Source organism: Heloderma suspectum, chromosome 5, assembly GCF_057233095.1.
Source record: "Heloderma suspectum isolate Gila_16-S chromosome 5, 16-S_ref, whole genome shotgun sequence".
NCBI lineage: Eukaryota > Metazoa > Chordata > Lepidosauria > Squamata > Helodermatidae > Heloderma > Heloderma suspectum.
The window spans coordinates 193,108,107-193,129,015 of record NC_139462.1 but is presented as its reverse complement, the minus strand read 5'-3'; the positions used below and the strand labels follow the sequence as shown (position 1 = coordinate 193,129,015).

The window sequence follows — 20,909 nt, the reverse complement described above, 5'->3', positions numbered from 1 at the left end:
CTTGCCCCGCCCCCTTCGCTCGACGCCCCCGGCCGGGACGACTCAGGCCTCTCTGCGGAGGGCGACGCGAATGGCGAGGCGGGCGCGCGGGCCTCGGCTGATGCGCCCCGCGCGCGTCATCGCGCCTTCCAAGGAGGACCGGCCACGGGCTAGGTGGCCCCTGGCCGAGCGGGGAAACACCCGGAGGCCGGAGAGGGCTTGGCGCCTTGCTCACGGTGGAGTCGATGTTTGGCGGCGGCGGCGGCAGAGATTAAGTCAGTCCTCACCCCGCTGTTGAGTAGAGCAAAGTGTAACAACCCGGGGATTAGGCACGGCGCGAGCGCTTTCCCGTTTGCCTCGGGCTCAATCGTGATCAAAGGTTTCTGTCCCGCTAGACGTCGGCTGTTAAGTTAGCCGAGCAAAGGCGAGGGAGCTCCTGCTGCTGCCGGCTACTGCTGTTGCGCGTGTGCTCCTCTCGAGGTTGGATCCAGAGTTAGTCTTACTTAGAGCAGTGGAGGTTGGTGGCTCTGATTTCATTGGGGCTGTGAATCCCGCACTGGGTTTCAGTCAGAACTCTAAAGGAGCTGTCCAAGGTGCCGAACCAATCCCCCCCAAGGGGTTCGGTGCCCTGGATATCTCCGTTAGAGTTCTGACTGAAACCCAGAGCAGATTCACAGCTCCACTGAAGTCGGAGCCACCAGCTTCCACTGACTTAGAGGAGACCCATTGAAATTGATGAAACTTAAGTCACTCATGCCTAGATTAAATCCCATTGATTTCAGTGGGTCTCTAAGTAGGACTAAATCTGCATCCAACCACTGAACTTTACCCAAGAACTTTACTGCCTTACACTGGGTTGTATCCAATGTTACTCTGACTCAGGTCCCATTCACTTCAGTGAGTCTGCTCTGGGAGCAACATTGGCTACAACCTGTTGTCTCCTCCAGCTGACAGCAGCAATCTGGAGTCTCTCAGGAAGAAGGCAGAGGCCTTTGACACAGCTGATCTTTCTAACTGGAGATGGTGGGGATTGAACCTGAGGACCTGAGCCCTCCCTTTTGGGCCGCAAGTCTCCATAGGGCTTCAGGCAAAGCTTTTCCCCATCATCTGCTACCTGGAGCTTCCAACTGGAGAGGACAAGGAATGAGGTTTGGGGCTTCTGCATGCAAAGTCTGTTCTCCCCTACTCCCGAGTTGTGGTCGCTTCCACAGAAATGTTACATACTTACCGTGCCTCTTGTATTTCATGGCCTTTTGTATCCCATGCATATATATATATATATATATATATATATATACACATGTCCATATGCATGCATATGTATATATAGGTATATATGCTAACAGAGGATGACTTTTCATTGCATGGGATGGGTTGTGATGCACAATACCATATGCCATGATAAGTCCATTAATTGTTAGGGTGCTACCACACACCCCTCTTTTTTGGCATCACTGTAAATGACCGACATGCTACCCCTCTGGACTTTGTTGCAATGGAGAATGTAAACATTTTGAAAATTCTATTTCTAAATAAAACTGTCAACAATGTTGCAAAAACCTTCAGGACTATAACAAGTCATTTCTACTAAAGGTTGTGTACATGGCCACTGCGGTCTTGTGAATATTTTCCTGGTGTAAATGCTATGGACCACATTGGGATTTACTTCCAAGTCAATATGCATCAGATCTGGCTCCACAAGTACCAATTCTAAGTTCTTACGACTCACATAATCAACTCTTACTCAGAAGCTATTGTGCAAAAGCCTGCTGGCTGCTACTATCCAAGGCTGCAGGTCTTTGACTTTCTCCTCCACCAGGAATTTTCAATGATTGAATTAGGTGCCCTACTATGTTGGGCACAGTTGCAACCATGTAACTGCCTCACCTGCTGATCTTACTAAGCCTCGGAGCATTAAATAATTGAAGAATATGTCATTAACTGTTTATATTTTTACATGACCTTCATGTTTGATGCCTATTTTGTATTTCTCTCCAAGTTACATCTAGGGCAGGTGTCCCATAATCCTATGGCTGATCATCAAATATGAGACAGAGATATCATATTGTAAGGACAGGAAGGGCCTGCTTTTGTATTATTGTTATCATGTGCTGTGTGCAGCTGCAGTCTGTGGGCAGTATCCAATTGTGTCCTTCTGTTAGTGCAAATAATGTTGCACTACCAGAAACTAGGTTCTGAACTATGCGCAAGAGAAGAATCCAACTGAAGTTATGGTTGCGCAAGTGCGGTTGTGCAAGCGATTGTACATTATGCTTGTGAAACCCATTTCACATGCTTGTGCAACCCGTTGCACATAACTCTTGTGCAACCTATTGCACAAGTGCTTATATGACTGGTTGCGCAAGCGTAATGGGCAACCAGTTGCGCAACAGAAAGATATAGCAGAGCTCCGCTGGTGCTGTCTGAGTTTACGGAATGAAACCGTTGGATACTGCCCACTATAAACAAAATAATGATCAGTTATGGAAGAAATACCTCACACTTTAGGAACATTGGAAGCTGCCTTATTCCAAGGCAGACTATAGGTTATATCCAATATTAGACCTTAGAGTAGACTCAAATGAATGGGACTTAAGTTTTATTAAGATTGGACACAACGCTATTTGTCTTTCTCGCCCAGTATTGTCCACTTCGACTGGTGTCCCAAAGTATGATTGTAATGTGTATTATTGAAAAGAATTCATTGTATTTCACAGGAGTGCCATTCGTAATAATCTGTGTACGCTAACTATAAGAACGGAGTGATTTGATATGTGTGCTGTAAGCTAGCTTTAGGGAGCAATCTTATGTCCCCTAGACAGTGTCAGAGCTCAGAGTCCATGCTCCCCTCCCCCTTGTAGCTGGCATGGTTCTCTCTGTGCCAGCCACATCTCCAAACTTAGACATGGAGTGTGGAGATGGGGAAAAGAGGGCGAGGCGGGGAGGGGAGGAGACCATGGAAGCCGCATTACGCAGCTCCCAATGGCTGCCTGGCCTCTCCTGCTCCACAGCTAGACAGGCGACATTGCCTGTCCAGCCAAAAATGCAGGGCAGCCAGAGCACGGAGAGGAAGATCGCCTCTGTGCTCCAGCTGCCTTGCCTTGGATAGTCATCAGCCTCCAAATTGGAGGCTGATGACTATCTCCATAGGACTGCATCCTTAAGTGCAGAACTCTGTTCTTGGAACCTGGGCAGAGAAGCTTGCTACAGGTGGATTGTTAATTCTTGGAAGTAAAAAGCTCATTGCCTCATGAGGACATGAACCTTCACGAGGGATGGGTGCTTCTGGAGTAAGCTGTAAGCCTGGCTGTGTTAGGGCGAAGGATGTCCAGATGTTGTGAAATCTGTCCTGTGTGTGTTTCGTGGATTGTGCGGTGTCGTTCGTTCTGGTGTCCTTTACAAACGGATTTGAAATTTTTTCCGTTATGTGGAAAAATACGCAAATAATTTCATAAGAGGGTTTGCAACAATTTACGTAATTTATGCTAGTACAAAACATTTTGCGTATTGTCCCCCATCCCATTCAACTTTTCCCCTTGTATATTTTCCAGGATGGCATATGCAAGTTTCAGCAGAAACTTGCATATTTTCCTCTGAATAACTTTGCATTAATTTTGGGAAAGTAAAAAAAAATGGTCTGAAAGCCCATGGAAAGTCCTCCTGCAAAGCCCGAGGAGGTCGGTCCACAGCAGATTCTGCAGGCTGGATTCTCAGAAATCCGAACTCATTTTAGTCAGTCTTGAATTTCTCCAGCATCCCTAGTTAGGCAGAGGTCCTCCTGAAGTGCACTGTCGATGCCTAGGGATGTCAGAGAATTCTGCGATGGATCTCGGTGAGGCTGAATGCCAGTGCATTCAGCCCCCCGAAATCCGTGGTGGAATGAAGCCCCCCACCCCAAGAAAGGCGCGTGAAACGGAGCACTTACCTGCTGCCGTCCGCGCTGACTTGTGAATGGCGGCCGCGTCTGCGGCTGCCATTTGCTTCCTCATTATAGCCGTGATAGGCTTACGTAGGAAAAAAAAGGGAACGCAAATGGTGTAGTGGCCGCCATTTGCGTCCCCCTTTTTTTTTTTTGCCATAATAGCCTACGTAAATATTTACGAGAGCTTCGGCTATTGGGCAGTATAGAAATGAAATAAATAAATAAATAAATAAATAAAGGGGGGGGGACTCAAATGGTGGCCGTCGTAGCTGCCGCCATTTGCGTCCACTGGTTTTGGGGTTTTTTTTTTTGCCATGATAGGCTACGTAAATATTTACGTAGCCTATCACAGGAAAATACAGGGATGCAAATGGCGGCAGCTATGGCAGCCGCCATTTGCGTCCCTGCAGGCTGCCCAGCAGCTGCCATTTGTGTCCCTGCAGGCTGCCCAGTGGCCAGATGTCCGGCTGCGGGAAGCCCCGGCCGGTGGCTCTGTGGAATCTCCGCGGAGCGGAGCCCGCTGGAGAGAATTTCGGGGGGAGGGACAGAGCGCCTCCCCCCCACCGTGATTGTCACCCTTCGGAAAGGTGACTTTCGTACATCCCTATTGACGCCTACCTCAAGCAGGAGGCCCACTGCATGGTCACCTACAGCATCGAGTGGGAGACCAAGCCGGCTGACAAGTACACCTATAACCCTCTCCCAGGGTACAGTCTGCCCATGGGCGGGGGGCCCAAGTACTTCACCATCACTGACAAGGGGCACATGCTCGAGACCAGCTTTGGCAGCGGGTGGGACTATGAGATCATCCACTGAGCGTGCTCAAGAAGGAGGCGGCCTGAGCCTTGGTTACGCAGTATTACCCTGTGCTTCGTTCATAAAAATTTTATTCAATAAACAAATAGTTTAGGCAGCATCGCAAGTCTATAAGTGCTTTGTGTCTCACATCTCATACTTTGATTAACCTACTATCACTCCCTCCCCTGTTTATGCAAATCCTCCTGTGGTTAGGTATTTCCGCCTCCCAGTTTCATTTTTATTTTTAGCTGATATGAGCAGGTGCTATGACTGAATCCAAAAAGTCAAGGTGTATAGATGTGATTAAGATAAAGGAACCAGAGCTGTTGTTAGGCAGACTGTTCTAAGTAGTAACGTTATGACATGGTTGACCAGAATGTTCCTGGGAGAATGAGAAGCCTACCAAAAATGATTATTTAAGCTCTGCCGACCATGCCTGTCAGATAGGTAACTATAAAATCTTAATGATGAGTTCTTTGTTGGTTGAGAGAATAGAACTTTAATTTTACTAAGAAACATGCTAGCCACTGTTTCTATTATGCTTCTAATCTCCCTAATTGCATTATATGTAGTAATGCTTTTTGCTTGTTTCATCATTGCAAAGTTTCATTATTCTCTAATACTGTTTGAGCAGTAAGTAGATATTTTGTGGAACCACTTTGTGTTATTTGGCTTGAGAGTTGTTTCAGGGTCCACAACACATATCAATTTAATTCTTGAAGCCCAGAACACTCAGCTGGGATTCATACATCTGTTGCTGAGTGGGGTCTGTCCATATAGCCACTGTTTTCTCTCTTGGTCAGGTGAGTCACAGACACACCTCTTCAGGTAGGTAAAACAAGCTAGTCGGATAGAGTGGGAGTGGGTCCCCCCCCCCCCCGGTCTCACTGGTAGCAACACTCCCGGGTGTCAGGCAGACAAGAATGTTGCCCATCAACTGATGGATCACCTCATTCTTTTAACTGGAAATCCCAGGAATTGAACCTGAGCCTAACAACAGTTGCTACCTGGACAGCAGACTGAGCAAACACATGGGCCATTTGGTCACAGCCTTCACCACTACGGTGAGATGTGTTGTATTTCTATTAACATTATAGTAATTATTTCCAAATCAGCACCTATACATTAGCATATGCAAATTTTATGCAGACATGTACCTTCTTCTGTCTTTTTTTTTCTTTTTGGTGTGTAAGTGGCCACCCTAGACCATATATAGCAAAAATCTTCAAGAGATGCAATGGAGTGTTTAGATACATTTTGTCCTTTGAATGCAAACGGTGGGAAGTGAAGAACAAGGGAGAGACTGATCATCGTCTTTTTTTGGTGCAATTCCTGTACACTGTATCCAGTTTCATATCCTGTATCCAATTCTGGTCATTGCTGGAGACAGGAGATTGAACTAGACAAAATTTGGGGACAACCCAGCTCCTTCTGCTCTTATGGAAAAAATCTGGAATTGGTTAATGTTAGCTTTCCAGGAAGAAATCTAAATCAGGCATTGCTGTATTGTATAAATGGAAACAATAATGACCCTCCCCCCACCCATTTTCCCAACTTCAACTGGTTTAATATGCCAGGCATAAAGAATAGCATGGAGTGAGGAATACAGCGGAAAGTGGAATTAGCTATCTGTGAGCCTCAGTTGTAAGTGATTCAATAGTGCAGAAGGTTGATGCCTCTTTACTGATACAGCCTAAAACTGAAGCCCCAAGAGCCTATTCCCAGTGCAAGGAAAAGACAGGTGGCAGGATGTGATTAAGGGCAATAAAATATCTCTGCAGAGAAACTGCTAACAGTTTTCCTAGGAGCTGGTGATGATCCAAGTGGGAGTCAGGAAGGAGGAGGTTGCATTCATCCAAGCAAGAGAAGACAGACTCTTCAAAAATAGTTTTTACAGGAAGATTCTTTTCCCAGTTCTTTCTGTTTTGCCTCCTTGCATCTTGATTATGCTAAAATCTAATGTCCCTGACTTCTCATTTTCCTTGATTTTGATTCCTACTCTTCTGCTTGTCTCACCTAAATATCACCTCTTTCCAGTCTTGTGTTATTTCTCTGTCTGTCCCTACCCTGTCTACTTTCTCATGCCTTATATTTGTTATAAATAATGGTGGATCTGGGCTAAGTTAGTTGCATTCAGTTCCTGTTGAAGTTAATAGGCCGTGTTAAACCAAGCCATGACCAGCTTGTCCCACTGATTTCAATGGACCCTAAATTTAGCTAACTTAGGGCGCAATTGTATCAGGATAGGTGGCCGCCTCTGAACTTGGAGGCGACTGCCTATCCAATGCAGGGCAGGAGCAGCGCAGAGGGCATCTTCCCCTCCATGCTTCAGCTGTCCTGCATTTGCGGCCAGACAGCCAAAATCGGCTGTCTAGCCATGGGAAATCAGAGTGGGGGGAGCGACGCTGGATGACGCGTAGGAAGCATCGGAAAGGCACATCCACCTGCCCCACCCGCAGGAACACCCTGTTTTCGCTGTTCCATGCTCCTCTTATGAGCGCAGGGCTGATCCGCACTGCCTATGAGACAGCGCGGGAGGGGTAGAGGTTGGTTCTCAGGGAACCAACCTATCTTATGTCTGTCTAGCCACTGACTAGCGGCCATAGAATTGCGTCCTTAGTTTGAATTAAGAATAGGTGAGAATTGGTTTATATTTTTAATAACAGCTTACTAAAATTCATGCATTTCTTCATAAAAGGGTTGGAAAGAACTTGAACTTTAAACATTTCAAATGCTGGAGAAAGTACAACTGTGCAACTGAGAGATTTTCATTCAGGCAAAGAGCGCTGAGTGCTTAGCTCTTAGCTCCTATGTAGTCAACCCTGTGTGGTGCTGACTTAGGGTTGCTGCCTCTTTTTTTCTGACAGGCTGTTCATCTTTAATGGCTTCATGGCAGGCAGGTACAACATGGGCCTCTCCATGCTGGAAATACCGGTACCTATCAAAAAACTGGGCTGGTGCAAATGGTGAGAATGATCAGTGCAAATGTGGTTCATTTGTTAAAAAATGTTATTTTTAATAAGAACTTACCAAATTTGCAAATTTCTTCATAAATAGGATGGAAGGAAGTTGGGGTTTAAAAAAAAATGGTGTGAGAGAAAGCAAAACTGGCAGGTTTGTCCATCCCTCAGCTGGATCCAATGCATTGTCTTCTTACTTTGAAGGTTCTCCGTGACTTTTGTTTACTCCTTATTTCTCTCCTGCTGTGTTGGTTAGTTTGAGATTGGGAACCTACAGGCAGGGATTTGCCTTTTAAAAAGTGTTGTGTAATGGCCATGCTTGGTAATGTTAGTAATTTCACAACAACAACAGAAACAAAAAGTATGTCTCTTCACCACATTTCAGAAGAAGCTTTTACTAGGGTGGATCAACCTGTAAGGTGTGTGGGGTGGGGTGAGAAGGCAAGCCAAACCATCTTTAGAAAATAATTGGGGCTATATGAATTAAATATAGCAGTCTATGTTTAACTCATGTAGTTATGTTCTGCTTATTCTTTAATTAATTTATATTCCAACTTTCCGCCAAAAATGGCGCTAAAGATAATAAAATACAGATTAAAAACAAAATATGATTGGAAAGATAACGCTAAAACAAATTAAAAACACAGTTGAAAAACACCACTTTTTAAAAACAGTTTTTAAATCTGCTTGGTCATTTTGGGAAACAAAATGCTGGACTAGCTGTTTAATCTCATCCAGCATAGCTCTGATGTTTGTATTTATGCACATATATATGGGATGGGCAACAATGTGTTGCAATGTATCCGTAGCTCCTAGCAGTAGTTCAGGATTTCCTGCCAGCCATGCCCTCCCCTCCAGGGTACTATAAGGCAAGCTGCAAGTTCAAGCAGGGCATTCCATTCCCCCATTCCCAGTTTTCAATCCCATACCCCAACTGGTGCTCAACATTCTATGGCTACTGAGCATGGTCAGTCTTCATTGGGTTTGGGGTGGGGTGGGGGAGTTGTCCCATTAGGGATATTTAAAAAAATATGTACATCTAAAAACCTTGGAGTTCTTCCAAGCATGCTGACACCACCATCTTATTTCTCAGTGGCCCCATTTTGGCTCCATTTCTGTCGGCACTCACCATCTGAGTTTGCTATTAGAGGGAATGATACATATCCCATCCACTCTTCCTTAGAAAGCTCAGAGCAACGTGTGGGGCTCTCAATACTCTCGAAGTTCACATCCATTTAGCTAGTTTATTGTGTACACTTTAGAGTAGTACCATTCAATGGAAGGTATTATGATTGCAGAATATTGTGTTATGATTTGTTATATACCACTACACAAAACAATCAAAAGACACCAGGATGAAAGCTCCTAAGAATCAGTAGATATACATTGAAAAACAGATTATATACCTCCTAAACATTACAATGGATTGGATCTAGAGACAGATGAGCAGAACCATGCTAACATAATGTGGCTTTTATTTTGCTTCCCTCCCACTACAGCCTCCTGTGCCCCCCCCCCCAGTGCCTCCTGTATTCATGAGGGTCAACAGACCTCTGGAATAGCATGTGATGGGTCAGGGGGATACAACAGAATGGGGAAATTAGTAGAATTCAGCAGGGCTGTCACAATGAGTAAAACGAATGATTGAAATCAAATGGAAATCAAAGATTGAGGATTGCAAATAAAAAAAAACTCCAATGCTCTCTTAAAGACTTTCCTGTACCACACGTTTACGGGAGATCAGTACAGATCTGAGACATTTGTAATTTACAGCTGACCTACTGGATTGGTGGTGCATAACATCTAATGTTACGCATTATTCAGCCATGAATGGGAATTGTCTTATTCAGCTATGAATGGGAAGTCTTATTCAGCTATGAATGGGAATTGGTGTAAGTGTGAGACAACGGGCTTCTTCACACTGTGCTTTTTTCCTGCTATTGAGATTGGTTACTCATGGAAGTTTGCGGGCCCTTTAGATGATGTCATTAACCTCTAGGGCGTCTCCTGCATGAAATGTCCTTTATTCCACTTTTTAAAAGATCAGAGATAATGAGCTATCAAATTACAGTGCTTGAGTTCTGTTTGAGTTCCCTCATGGAAAGCGAAAAACTCACAATAAGAGGAGCTAGATCAATGAAACATATGGAAGACTCAGATAAGGGGGAAAAGCGGCGGCGGGGGGAGGGGGAGGGGAGGAAGCATGTGTAAAGGGAGTCTGTTGTGATCCTGCACTTAAAATGAGAGCAGAAAGCCCCATTTTAAATGCAGGATTTTAGGGTTTCACTTAGTGCTTCCACTTCTCGCAATGCAAAACTGAGTGGAGCTATAGCTCAGTAACTGAGCACCTGCTTTGCATGCAGAAAAAGGTCACTTGTTTAATCCCCAGCATGTTGTTTTAAGTATTCACTCCATTTATGAATCACCTGAATGCCGAAACTCTCATCTGAGGTCAGCAGAGCTAGGATGTTGGAGAGGCACTCCCAGTTGGAGGTGCCTACATTCCTCTAGGTGGGCCAGAGTCTGCTACAGTCTAAGTGTAGCAGAACGTGCATTGTACTGTGTGGAACTGGTAAGAATTTATTGTATTTTGTAGACGTGACTAGTTCCGTGTGTGTGTGTTGTGAGATAACTATGAGTAATGGAGCGTATTCTTGGAATTGAAGGAAGGCCGCCACAAGTGGGTCAGTTAGGTACTGGAAGCAGCCAGCTGCTTAGTTTAGCAGGGATACCTTCGTCTAGGTGTTACTGGTGTCAGCGGCAGTCCTGGTTACATTGAGAACAATGGGAATGGTGGTAAGACCAGGTCCAAAACTAAGGATGAGGTCATCAACATCATGGGGGCTATAAAATACCAGGGTTTGCTTTGTTTGGGAGAGAGATCCTGGGACAACGAGAAACCTGGCATACGTGCTTAGGCTGGCTTCTCCCACCATGCCTTACATCTAGGTAAATACGAAATTTTGATATTGACTGTTAGATTGAGAGGAACCTAGGTTTTACTATGTTAACAATATGCTTGCTACTATTTTCATTATACTTTTAGTGATTATAACTTGTGTGAATTTAGGGATGTTTGTAATCTGCCTCATCTTAGCTAAAGCTTGTTATTTCTTAGACTGAGCAATAAATATATATATTCTTTAATACCATATTTGTGTTGTCTGGCTTGATAGAGATTTTAGGGACCACTACCCATACATTAATTCTTGAAGCTCTGAACAATTGGTAAAGATTTGCAAATCTATCACTGAGTGGGGTCTGCCCTTAGACATTGTATTCTCTCTTGATCTGGTGAATCTCAGATACAGCCATTCAAGTTTGGGAAACAAGCTAGACGGATGGAGCAAGAAGAAGTTACTTGTCTCATAAGGCTGCTTAATATGTTCATATCAGAGAGGCCTTTTGGGAGGAATCCTGTGACTGAATACCACCTTGGGACTATTATTCAAAAAAAGAAAGAAGAGAGTTTGCAAATGGTTTAAACAAATTATTACACAAACTTAGTGCTTGCCAGTGCTGGAGATTTTCAAAGTACGGAAGCAGCCATTATAAAATCCGCAAGGGCACAATCTTGTGGATGTTAAGACAGAAAAAGTCCTACATCTCCCAGCATTCCCCAGCCAGTCATGCTGGCTGGGGAATGCTGGAAGATGTAGGACTTGTTTCTGTCTAAACATGCATAGGATTGCATCCCAGAGCAAAAGTCTAGTCTAGTTTAAGAGGTGCAAGCAAAAAACGGCAATGCAGAGCAACTCCATGCATGATGACTCAGAAGTACGTCCCACTGCATCCAATAGAGCTCACTCACCAGTGTGTACATAGCAGCCTTCCCTAATCTGGTGCCCTCCAGATGTGTTGGACTGCAACTCCCATCATTCCTGGGGATGGTGGGAGTTGCAATCCAACCCATCTGGAGGGGGCACCAGGTCAGGGAAGGCTTCTATATAGGATTGCAGCAGGCTAAGTTATGTAAATAAGTAGTTGCTAGGGTGTAACCTTGCCTCCCTGTGTGTAGGGGGGGCGGGACGGGGAGAGGCAACCCTGCAACATTTATTTTCTATATGCTTATGTTCCTCCTTCATTTCTCCAGGTCATTTCCCAGGGCCCCCCCCCCCCATTGTTTAGCCTCTCCGGCCTGGCAGGCAGAAAGGGCCAGACGTTTCCTTTGCAAGACCATTTCCTGTGGAACTCTCTGCCTGGCCAGAGTTTCCATTGTACAGAAAGTCAAAGCATACACATCCTGCCTCTAATGGCTTCCCCACTCCCATTCCCCGTAGCACACTCCATACTCTCTTCATGCAATAGAGAGGGGTCCTATGTTCTCCAGTGCCTTTGCCCACAGTACAGGTGTGTGTGTGTGCGTTTGTGTTAATCTCACATTCAGTATTCCAGAGTAATGTCTCAGTGATACTCTCTAAAATTCTTGCCTCTGAGCAATCCAAGATTCTGTAGAGTAGGAGCTGAATTTCCTGTGTGTGTGTGAGTGTTATGTTAGGGAAGTCTGGAAAGTTAGTGCATGGCATGAAAGCAGAGGAGAGGGAAGTGTGGGTTTCTATACATGTGTAATGCCTCCTTTTGGTTTTTGGAAGCAGTGAACACTGGAGAGGGAAGAGGGGTGGGGGTGTCAAACTGTGCAGTTTAATCGGATTAGGACAGATTCTGCGGATGAATTAAAAATCCTGCAAGTAGTCCGAAGAGCCCAGCAACGCAGCTGGCTGGAGAGGAAGTTGCTACTTTGGGGAAATCAGGATAAACTCACATAAAAAGTAAGGATTTTCTTGGGGTGGGGGAAGGAGGGGAGGCTTCTTATGCACCCACCTGCTCCCCCCCCAATTTAACACTTTCACTCTCACACTTTCTCTCTCTCTCTCTCTCTGCTATAAAGCAGGGATGCCAGCAATCAATATAGAGGATCTGAGCGAGAAGGATAAACTGAAAATGGAAGTGGAACAGCTACGGAAAGAAGTCAAGTTGGAAAGGCAACCTGTGAGTACTTAAACCATTATGGGGTTTCTCCCTCCCTCCCTAGATCTGGGAAGAGAAGCTTTTGAACCAATTCCTGTTTTCAGTGGCATATCAAAGCTGTGCTTTTGGTTGCTGTTTTTGGAAGAGGCGTGTTGGCACAATGTTGGGGTTGCAATTTGGCAAAGAAATTGACTGGTTTATTTATTTTATTTTTTAAGTTCCATTGCTAGCAGTGCTCTTAGGAAAACTAAAGAAAGGGCCAGCTAGAGAAAAGAAAAAAAACAACAACCCAAGCCCGCCTTCAATCTCTTTGGAGACCTAAGCAGAGCCAGTGGAGGTAAAAGGCTGAGGGTGCAATCCTATGCATGTTTAGACAGGAAAAAAAGTCCTACAACTTTGCTGGCTGCACCCTTGCATTGCTGGCTGGGGGATGCTGGGAGTTGTAGGGCTTCCTTCTGTCTTAACATGCGTTTGGATTGGACCTGGAGTTGTGTTCATTTGAGACGTGGGGCCAGCCTGATCGCGCTGCCAAGGTGTGAAATCTGTAGGGGTGCGAGGGCTCTGTGAAAAGCTTCCCTTGGCTAGCTTTAGAACGGGGGTGGGGAACATATGGCCCTCCAGGTGTTCTTGGACTGCAACTTCTATCAGCCTTAGCTAGCATATGGTGACGATGGGATTTGCAGTCCAACAACATCTGGGGCCTGCACGTTACCATCCCTGCTTTAGAAACACACAGAAGTCCCTTATTTTTGCAAACCTGGGCTACTTTCTCCCCTTTTTGTTGGTTTTCTGCTGATTTTCATTTGATACCTTTCTGTTCATGGTACTTTTAGGGCACAATCCTATGGGGATAGGCAGCCGCCTCCGAGCTCGGAGGCGACCGCCTGTCCAATGCAGTGCAGGAGAAGCACGGAGGGGATCGTTCCCTCCACACTTCTCCTACCCTGCATTTGCGGCCAGACATCTGATTTTGGCTGTCGAGCTGCAGGAAGACGGAGCAGGGGAGGAGGCTTCCGGATGACACATAGAACCTTCCCTGCCCTGGAACACCCCCCGGAACGCCCCATTTTAGCCGCTCCACACTCCTCTTCCGAGTGCAGAGCATGGGGCCATTCCACACTGCCTGCGAGGCAGTGTGGAAGGGGGGGAAGGTTGGTTCTCTGGGAACTGGAAAACCACATATCCTATGACCGTCTAGCTGCTGACTAGCAGCCAGAGGATTGCTGCCTTAGAATTATTACTTAATAATTGTGTTATTGTTGTCTTAATAACAAGTGGGACCTGCCACAAAATGTTGTAGTGTGGAGTGCTCTTCTTCAGGATTCTAGCTGTGCTCTCTTCCAGGATGCTCCATTCCAACCCCAACTCCCAATCTTCCATTTCTTTCCCCACTCCCAAGTCAGTCAGCATTCTACGCCCACTGAACAAGCTCAGTCCTGATTGTGCTGTCTCTCATACTTAGAGTCGAATGCTTGAAATCAATGGGTCCTTTAATTTAGTCATGATTAACGTATGTCACATTGATTTCAGTGGGTCTACGCTAAGTCTGGATCCAACCCAGTATATCATAACACAGACAGAATACGTAGCAGTATAAAAGCCCCAACAACAAAATTCAGCAGCAAGAAAATCAGTTGGCCAGCATCTTTCCTGGAGGACCACCAAAAGGTGGGCAGTGATGGAGTCAGGTGGACCCTGGCCAGGAGGGTATCCCACAACCCAAATGGGCCTGTCATATGTTCCCACCTGCTGTACCTCAGAGTGGGGGACATGGAGCCCTGAAGGGGCCCCTTCAGGAGCCCTGATGATGGAGCCCATCATCAACCCTGATGGAGCCCTGAAGGGGCCCCGATGTCATCTGAGGATGTGGATAGGTACATAGGGGAAGAGGCAGTCTTTAAGACATTCTGACCTGGGACCAGATCATTTAGTGTTTTAAAAGTATGCTCTTTAGATGTAATTCCATGACCTGTTGAATGTTATAGCCAAGAAACTAGTGCCTGAATTTGCTTTTTCCCTACTCCCTCCCAATCCACTTTCCTTTTGTGTCATGTCTTTTAGATTGTAAGTCTGGAGGGCAGGTGCTGTCTTATTTCTTATCTTTGTAAGCCATTCTGGAAGGGTTTTTGGCTGGAGGGATAAAAATGCTAGAAATAAATGAGTAGCCATTAAGTTGGAACAAGGCTGGAGTTCTATGCTGTATTTATTGAGCTCTGGTTAATGCATTTACCTAGCAGCTACATTTTGGACCAGCTGAAGTTCCTGAGTATTCTTCAAATGAAGTCCATCCCCACCCCATCCTAAACGCATGTTACAGTAGTCCAGTCTGGCTATTACAAAGCGATGGATGCCTTTGACCAAGTCTCCTTACTCCAGGAAAAGGCCCAGCTGGTGAACCAGCCTAAGCTGAAAAACGGTAGTCCTGGCAACTGTGGCTACCTGGGCATCCAGGGGGAGCCCACAGGCTGTGAATCCGATTCTCTCTGGAGAATTGAACAGGCTTTATACCTAAATCCAGATCAGCAGAACCCCCAAGCAAGAGTGTCATCTTTTCTGGATCATTTAATTTATTATTATATTCTTACAACCTTGATTGGGGTGGACTATCTGGACTTTCTGTCTCAGGCACCAAAATGCCTTGGGCTGTGTCCGCCTTTGCCTCTCCCCCTCCCCCAACAATCCCAGAACCAGTTTGGGAATTACTGACACTAGGGAATGGCTATTGACATCAGTTGTAGAACTGATGATACAGCCAGAACTAAAATGAAGACTGTAATTACAAGGAAAGGGGAGAAGCGTGAACAGGCTAATTGTGGGGTATGTGATTGGCGGGGTAAATTTGGGACTTTTATTGCTTAAGTATAAGTAGCATGCAAGTAATAAAATGGCTGATAATTAGGGAGGGAAAAAGCAAATTGGGCACCATCCAGACATTCCTACTAGTACTACACAATGTGTGTTTGCATACTCAAGCTACTTTGAGGCAGTGCTTGATAACTATCAATGTATCAGTACATAGTGTCTTCATAAATCCTGCAAGTCAAAACTGTGTGGGCTGGATTTACTGCATGTAGAAGCTCTCCACCCAGTTTTTGGGGATCCCCCTTCCACCATCGATCACCCCATTCAGCAGCATCTCCTAACTCTCTGTGTAGCATTTTCACGGGGCTGCCATGGGAAGGAGGGAGTGAGGAAATCCACTTTTGTCAGAGCAGTTGATCCAGCATAAATCTGGATCCAACCCAATATGTACAGCCAATTTATAGAAAGGTATCTATCACTGTGAAATTGCACTTAGTCTTTTTCCAGTGCTACCCTGTATATATACAAACTATATATTTTTCTTCTTTCTCTCTCTCTCTCTCTTTCTCTCTCTCGAGGTTTCTAAATGTTCTGAAGAAATTAAAAATTACATTGAAGAAAGATCTGGAGAAGACCCTCTGGTGAAAGGCATCCCTGAAGATAGGAATCCTTTTAAAGAGAAAGGAGGATGTGTTGTTGCTTAGGTTAGGAGAACACAGTTAGGCAATTTTGAAACTGGAATAAAAAGCATTATAGGATAATTAGGTAGCCCGATCTAACTAAGTTCCAAGAGTCCTCCTTACTGAAGAAATACAGAGAAACTGATTTTTTACAAGAATGGAAATGCCTGCTTATAATTTTGTTTCCTGAAGCAGATTCTTGCTAAATACATTCCTAGAGGCTGTTTCCCACTCTTAATTTCCTGTGCTTGCTGTTTTGAATAATAATAAAATTATTTGTATAACTTAATACAGTGTTATTTTGGATTCAAGGTGCATGGTGAAATGCTTCCCTTTCTTCTTTTTTGCAGAATATAGAACCTTAATCTTGAGAGCACCATGGTGTTATACCGTCATATAAAAATAGGGGTTCATTCATATGTTGCTGAATTATAATCGTGATTATGCAAGCAATTTTTTGTTTGGCTTCAAAGTACTTACTTTATCCGAGTTAGTACCAATGATCAGAACAGCACAGCCCAGACACTCATATGCAGAAGTAATGAAATCAGTGAAACCATCTCCCAGTATTTATATTTATCATCATCATCATCATCACCACCACCACCACCACCACCACCACCACCATTTGTTTATATCCCACTTTTCCCTCCAAAAGGAAGCCAAAAGCAGTTAATATGCAGAATTCAATAGTATCAAATAAAACATCAAATGACTATATGAAAATATCTAACAATAAAAATACCACAATAAATTAAAAACAAGCTTTCAGTTCAGAACTTAAACATCAACTCAGTTAACAAATAGAGAATTCATACATATATTGAACAAAGGGGTAATAAAATACAAACCATACTTTACCAAAAATACACACTTAATACCCCACTCCAGCAGCCAATATAACTGTTGGACAGTACCATTAAAAGAGACAAAGCACCCTAGAACCAACAGAGGGAAAACAGACAGAATTAATACAGTAAATGTGCACAATATAAAGAACTGCCATACCCTGAAACCCTGTCATATCAAACCTTCCCCGAGGTATTAACTGAGGTGGGTATGTTAGATTCTTCGTGTAAAACAGTATCACCTAACACCTAACTCAGTTCATCCAGAAGATACCATTGTTAATGGTACGTAAAGCACCACTGTACTGTCATTTTTATGACACAACTGCCCAGTTTGAGCGATCAGAAATGCCCCATTTATGAAGCAATCTTACACGGGTTTACTCAGGCCTGCTATGCTCAACAGTGCTCATTCCTGGGTAAGTGTGTAAAGAATGGCAGCCTTAAAGTGCCCCTAAATTAAATTAAAACTAGGGCTGCAACATTTAATCAGTTTATTGTAATTGTCCCAAAAAAGGGTAATTGGCTAGCATATATATATATATATATATATTGGACTTGATGGTCTCATAGGCCGCTTCCAACTCCACTTTTCTATGATTCTATGATATATAATACAAGTGTTTACAAAAATGGCAGATGGCAAGCACAATCTTATTGATTGATTGATTGTATTTTTATCCTGCTCCTCAGCCAAAAAAAAAGGCTCCAGGAGCGGCTTACAATCATTGAACAAAGACAGTACCTGCCTGCAGGCTTACAATCTAAAAAACACAGGACACACAAAGAAAGGGCAACGGGGAGGGGAGAAAAGAACAAAGAATTAGGTAGACTGTCAGCAGGGCTGGTGGGATGGCCCTGTTCCCCCCCTCATCTCCCAAAGGAGGGGCAGTCCAACTGGAGCAGGCCCTGATGTTCCCTTAGCGGCTCCCTCGCTCCTTCTTCTTCCCCACAGGGCCATGGAAGTCAGTTAGAAGCGGGCTTCTCCCTTCTTTTCACACACAACGCGGACTGCCTCTTCTAAGGCTACTAGGGCACGTGTGCATCACTCGAAAGTAAAGAAAACAACCTTTTTGCGTCAGAAACGGTTTTTACGCATAGGCCAATTTCACCAGCTGATTAATCGGCTAAAAACTCGCACGATTTCTTGGCAGCCTTGGTTACAACTCACAGCCCTGATACCCTAGACGTTTAGGTGCAGGGAGGGATAATATACACGGAAACATTAATCGGAATCACAAGACCGAGGCTTCCGACGGATCCGATATCGCTTCATTCTCCGGTGGTGACACAAGTTCCTGCTCAGGGACCGCCTTCAAAGTACACAAACCTTTCTAAAGGTTGGCGACACGCTCGAGGGCTGCAGCTGAAGGCAAAGCTAAAGGGGCGGTTTAGAAGTTTTTGTCAATCCTATCCGTTTCGGTAGCCCTTGCGGAGGCTGCGCATGCGCCCCGCACCGCCAGGCCCTAGAAATGGCTCTGCGCTGCTTTTCCCGGCTCGGGCGCAAAGAGTGAGTCAAGCTGCCGCCGCCGCCGCCGCCACCACTTTTGCGCGGCGACACCGCCGCGAGTTCTTCCCGCGGCAGGAGCAGCGCTGCCGACGGCTCTCCCAGCGGGAGCCACCCGATATACACGCAGGAGCATTTCGCCTTGAGAGCGTCTCTGAGAAAGGTACCGTGAGGACCCCACGTCCTTTTGCCAGTGAATGGCGTCACTCAGCCGCCTCCGCCTCTCGACCCCGCGTCCTTTTGCCAGTGAATGGCGCGCCGGAGCGGGGGACGGGAAGGAGCCTGGGTTACTGCCGCCCGCCCCTCTCGAGAAGGGGAGGGCGAAAGAAGCATTTCCCTGGTCGCGGCCGCCGCAGGGCCCGACCCCCACCCCCGCTGCAACGAGCCGCGGAGGACAGAAGGAGCAGCTGCCCGCTCCTGCGCCTCCGATGTAGTTAGCGCGTAATATTGGTGGCGGCAGATACCACCAGTTGGCTTACGCGCTGCGCCCTCGATGGTTTGGAAACCTTTCCCGTTCAGTGCTCCGCCCTCCCTCTTTTTTTTTTTTTTTTGGCGGTGCCCATTTTTTTGGTACTACCTTTTTCTTTTCTTTTTTGGTAAGTAAGCTCAGCCCCACCGAAGAATATAAGCGGCCTGCTGGGCACATGGAGGCTGCAGTCCTGTGCATATTGATCAGGAAGTCTGTCCCATCGAACCTAGCGGGGCTTCCTTCTGAAGAAACGGGGATGGCATTGTGCTGCTAGGCCCGAGTCCTCCTGTTTCACGTTATTGTAAGCCCTCAAGCATGGCATGCAGGTAATAACACACTTCTGCTGACCTCGGCCCCAGCAGCTGGTATTTGGAGTATACTGCTGCTGAACGTGAATGTTCTGTTTAATTGTCATGGGTCACAGCTGTTAATAGATCTGGCCTCCATGACAACATCAAAGATAGTAGCTGTCACGACATTTGGCGATACCACATTCCATAAACTTACATTTTCTTGTAAAGAAGTATTTGCTTCCCTCTGCTTTGATGCTACTGCCACATCAGTTTCATTGGGTGATCCTGAGTTCAAGTCTTAAAGGAGACAGAGAGAGAAACAAAAATAACAGCTGGACTAGAGAATTATATGAAGGCATTGCAATACTGGCAATATACTAATTATGTAACCGGCCAATTGGACATTCATTAGACAAATAAAAAATAGTTATAATTAAGGAGAAGACTATTTTTTAAAAAACCTGTTCAACATAATCTCACATTTAAGGCTACGGATTTATGAATTTTATTTTTTACATGTATATACTACCCATCAGTTGATTGTAGGGTGGTTTACAATCATGAAAATACAACAATTCATTCAACAATAAATTGAATGGTTGTGAACTGCCCAGAGAGTGTCAGCTGTTGGGCAGTATATAAATGCAATAAATAAATAATAAAAACTTAAAACCAGCAGAATGCAAAATACAAAGCTCACAGTATGTACTTACAGTGCAATCCCATGCATGTCAACTCAAAAGTAAGTCCCATGGAGTCCAGTGGGGCTTACTCTCAGGAAATGCATAAGGATTGCTGCCTTAAAATTCTAAATGCACCTAAAAGCCTGGGAGAATTAAAACAAAAAAACCCTGCATGTTTTGCTTGGCATGTAAAATGAATGTCAGATGAGCTTCCTTGGGGACAGAATTCCACAGTCGTTGTCTTCCAACCGCTTATGGTGGGGGTACATGGCTTTGCCATGTGCCAAAGGTGTGGATAAGGGAGTCAGTGTTCCTCTAGGTGCCTGGGTCCCAAATATTATGCAGACTGATTTGAGATCCACACCTGAGTAAACATGGATTGGATGAGGCTGCTGAGTTGTGTTACGTGTGCATTTGCAGAATTTAGCAATGGCTGCCCCAATCCAGCACACACAGGACTCCCCACCCCCACCCCAAGGATCCCCTGTTGATATGATAGGGTAGGAGTTCTGTTTGTTTATCCATTTGCATCTTCATTATTCGGTCCTGCATTGGTAAATGGGGCCAGAACTCTTGTGGGTTTATCATATACACAAAGAGAATCTGGGTCACAGTGGTGATATGGTAAATGTGTAGTTCTTAGTCCTTATGAAAAATCTGGGCTATTTCCCCTTACACACTATTATACGATCTGCTTTCTCCTAAATTACTATAGTTGATAGCTGAAGGCAGAAACGTCTTTATGTTGCCTGTAATTTCCTTCTGGAATTCATTGCCACAACATGGCTACTACGTTAGATGGCTTTAAAACAAGGATGGGGAACTTGTGGTGTGCCAGACGTTGCTGGACTACAACTCCCATCAGCCCAAGCCAGGGATTAGGGGAATTGTAGCCCTATAACATCTGAAGGGCCACAGGTTCCCCACCCCTGATTTCAAAGATACTTAAAGAAATGGGGGTAGGCTGGCTTACTTTCGGGTGTCCTTCCGCTAGCAGGGA

The 20,909-nt window shown here is 45.1% G+C and overlaps 2 protein-coding genes across 18 annotated transcripts in view; both read left to right on the top strand.

The window, feature by feature from the left end:
* Positions 1-34: 34 nt before the first annotated feature.
* On the top strand, positions 35-16,560 carry LOC146344991 (guanine nucleotide-binding protein G(I)/G(S)/G(O) subunit gamma-11). Of its 5 annotated transcripts, none has more exons than XM_084858810.1 (3): positions 35-254; positions 12,548-12,648; positions 16,008-16,560. In XM_084858810.1, exons 1-3 carry the CDS (start codon positions 71-73, stop codon positions 16,131-16,133), a joined length of 411 nt encoding a protein of 136 aa, XP_084714936.1. In that variant the 5' UTR covers positions 35-70; the 3' UTR covers positions 16,134-16,560. The 5 variants fall into 5 exon arrangements, with proteins under 5 accessions (XP_084714936.1, XP_084714937.1, XP_084714938.1 ...); XM_084858811.1 differs by having other exon boundaries at positions 12,551-12,648; positions 16,008-16,391; XM_084858812.1 differs by lacking the exon at positions 35-254 and adding an exon at positions 11,944-12,009 and having other exon boundaries at positions 16,008-16,418.
* A 1,766-nt stretch (positions 16,561-18,326) lies between these two features.
* The window catches only part of LOC146344989 (putative acyl-CoA dehydrogenase 6), a 174,839-nt gene continuing 172,256 nt past the window's right edge, over positions 18,327-20,909 (top strand). For 11 of the 13 annotated variants that reach the window (XM_084858795.1, XM_084858802.1, XM_084858799.1 and 8 more), the window contains exon 1: positions 18,327-18,627. In XM_084858795.1, coding sequence (XP_084714921.1) covers positions 18,402-18,627 — 226 coding nt within the window. In that variant the 5' untranslated portion in view covers positions 18,327-18,401. Of the gene's footprint in view, positions 18,628-19,196; positions 19,260-20,909 lie in introns of those variants that run through there. The other 2 variants (XM_084858806.1, XM_084858804.1) reach the window with 2 other exon arrangements.

What these genes read in the sequence shown, in the direction of transcription:
- LOC146344991 (XM_084858810.1), top strand. Translation starts at nt 71, where the DNA reads ATGGCGAGGCGGGCGCGCGGGCCTCGGCTGATGCGCCCCGCGCGCGTC. An exon ending in GCGGCGGCGGCAGAGATTAA is followed by an intron (nt 255 to 12,547) that starts GTCAGTCCTCAC and finishes TCTGCTATAAAG; the next exon opens with CAGGGATGCCAGCAATCAAT. An exon ending in TCAAGTTGGAAAGGCAACCT is followed by an intron (nt 12,649 to 16,007) that starts GTGAGTACTTAA and finishes CTCTCTCTCGAG; the next exon opens with GTTTCTAAATGTTCTGAAGA.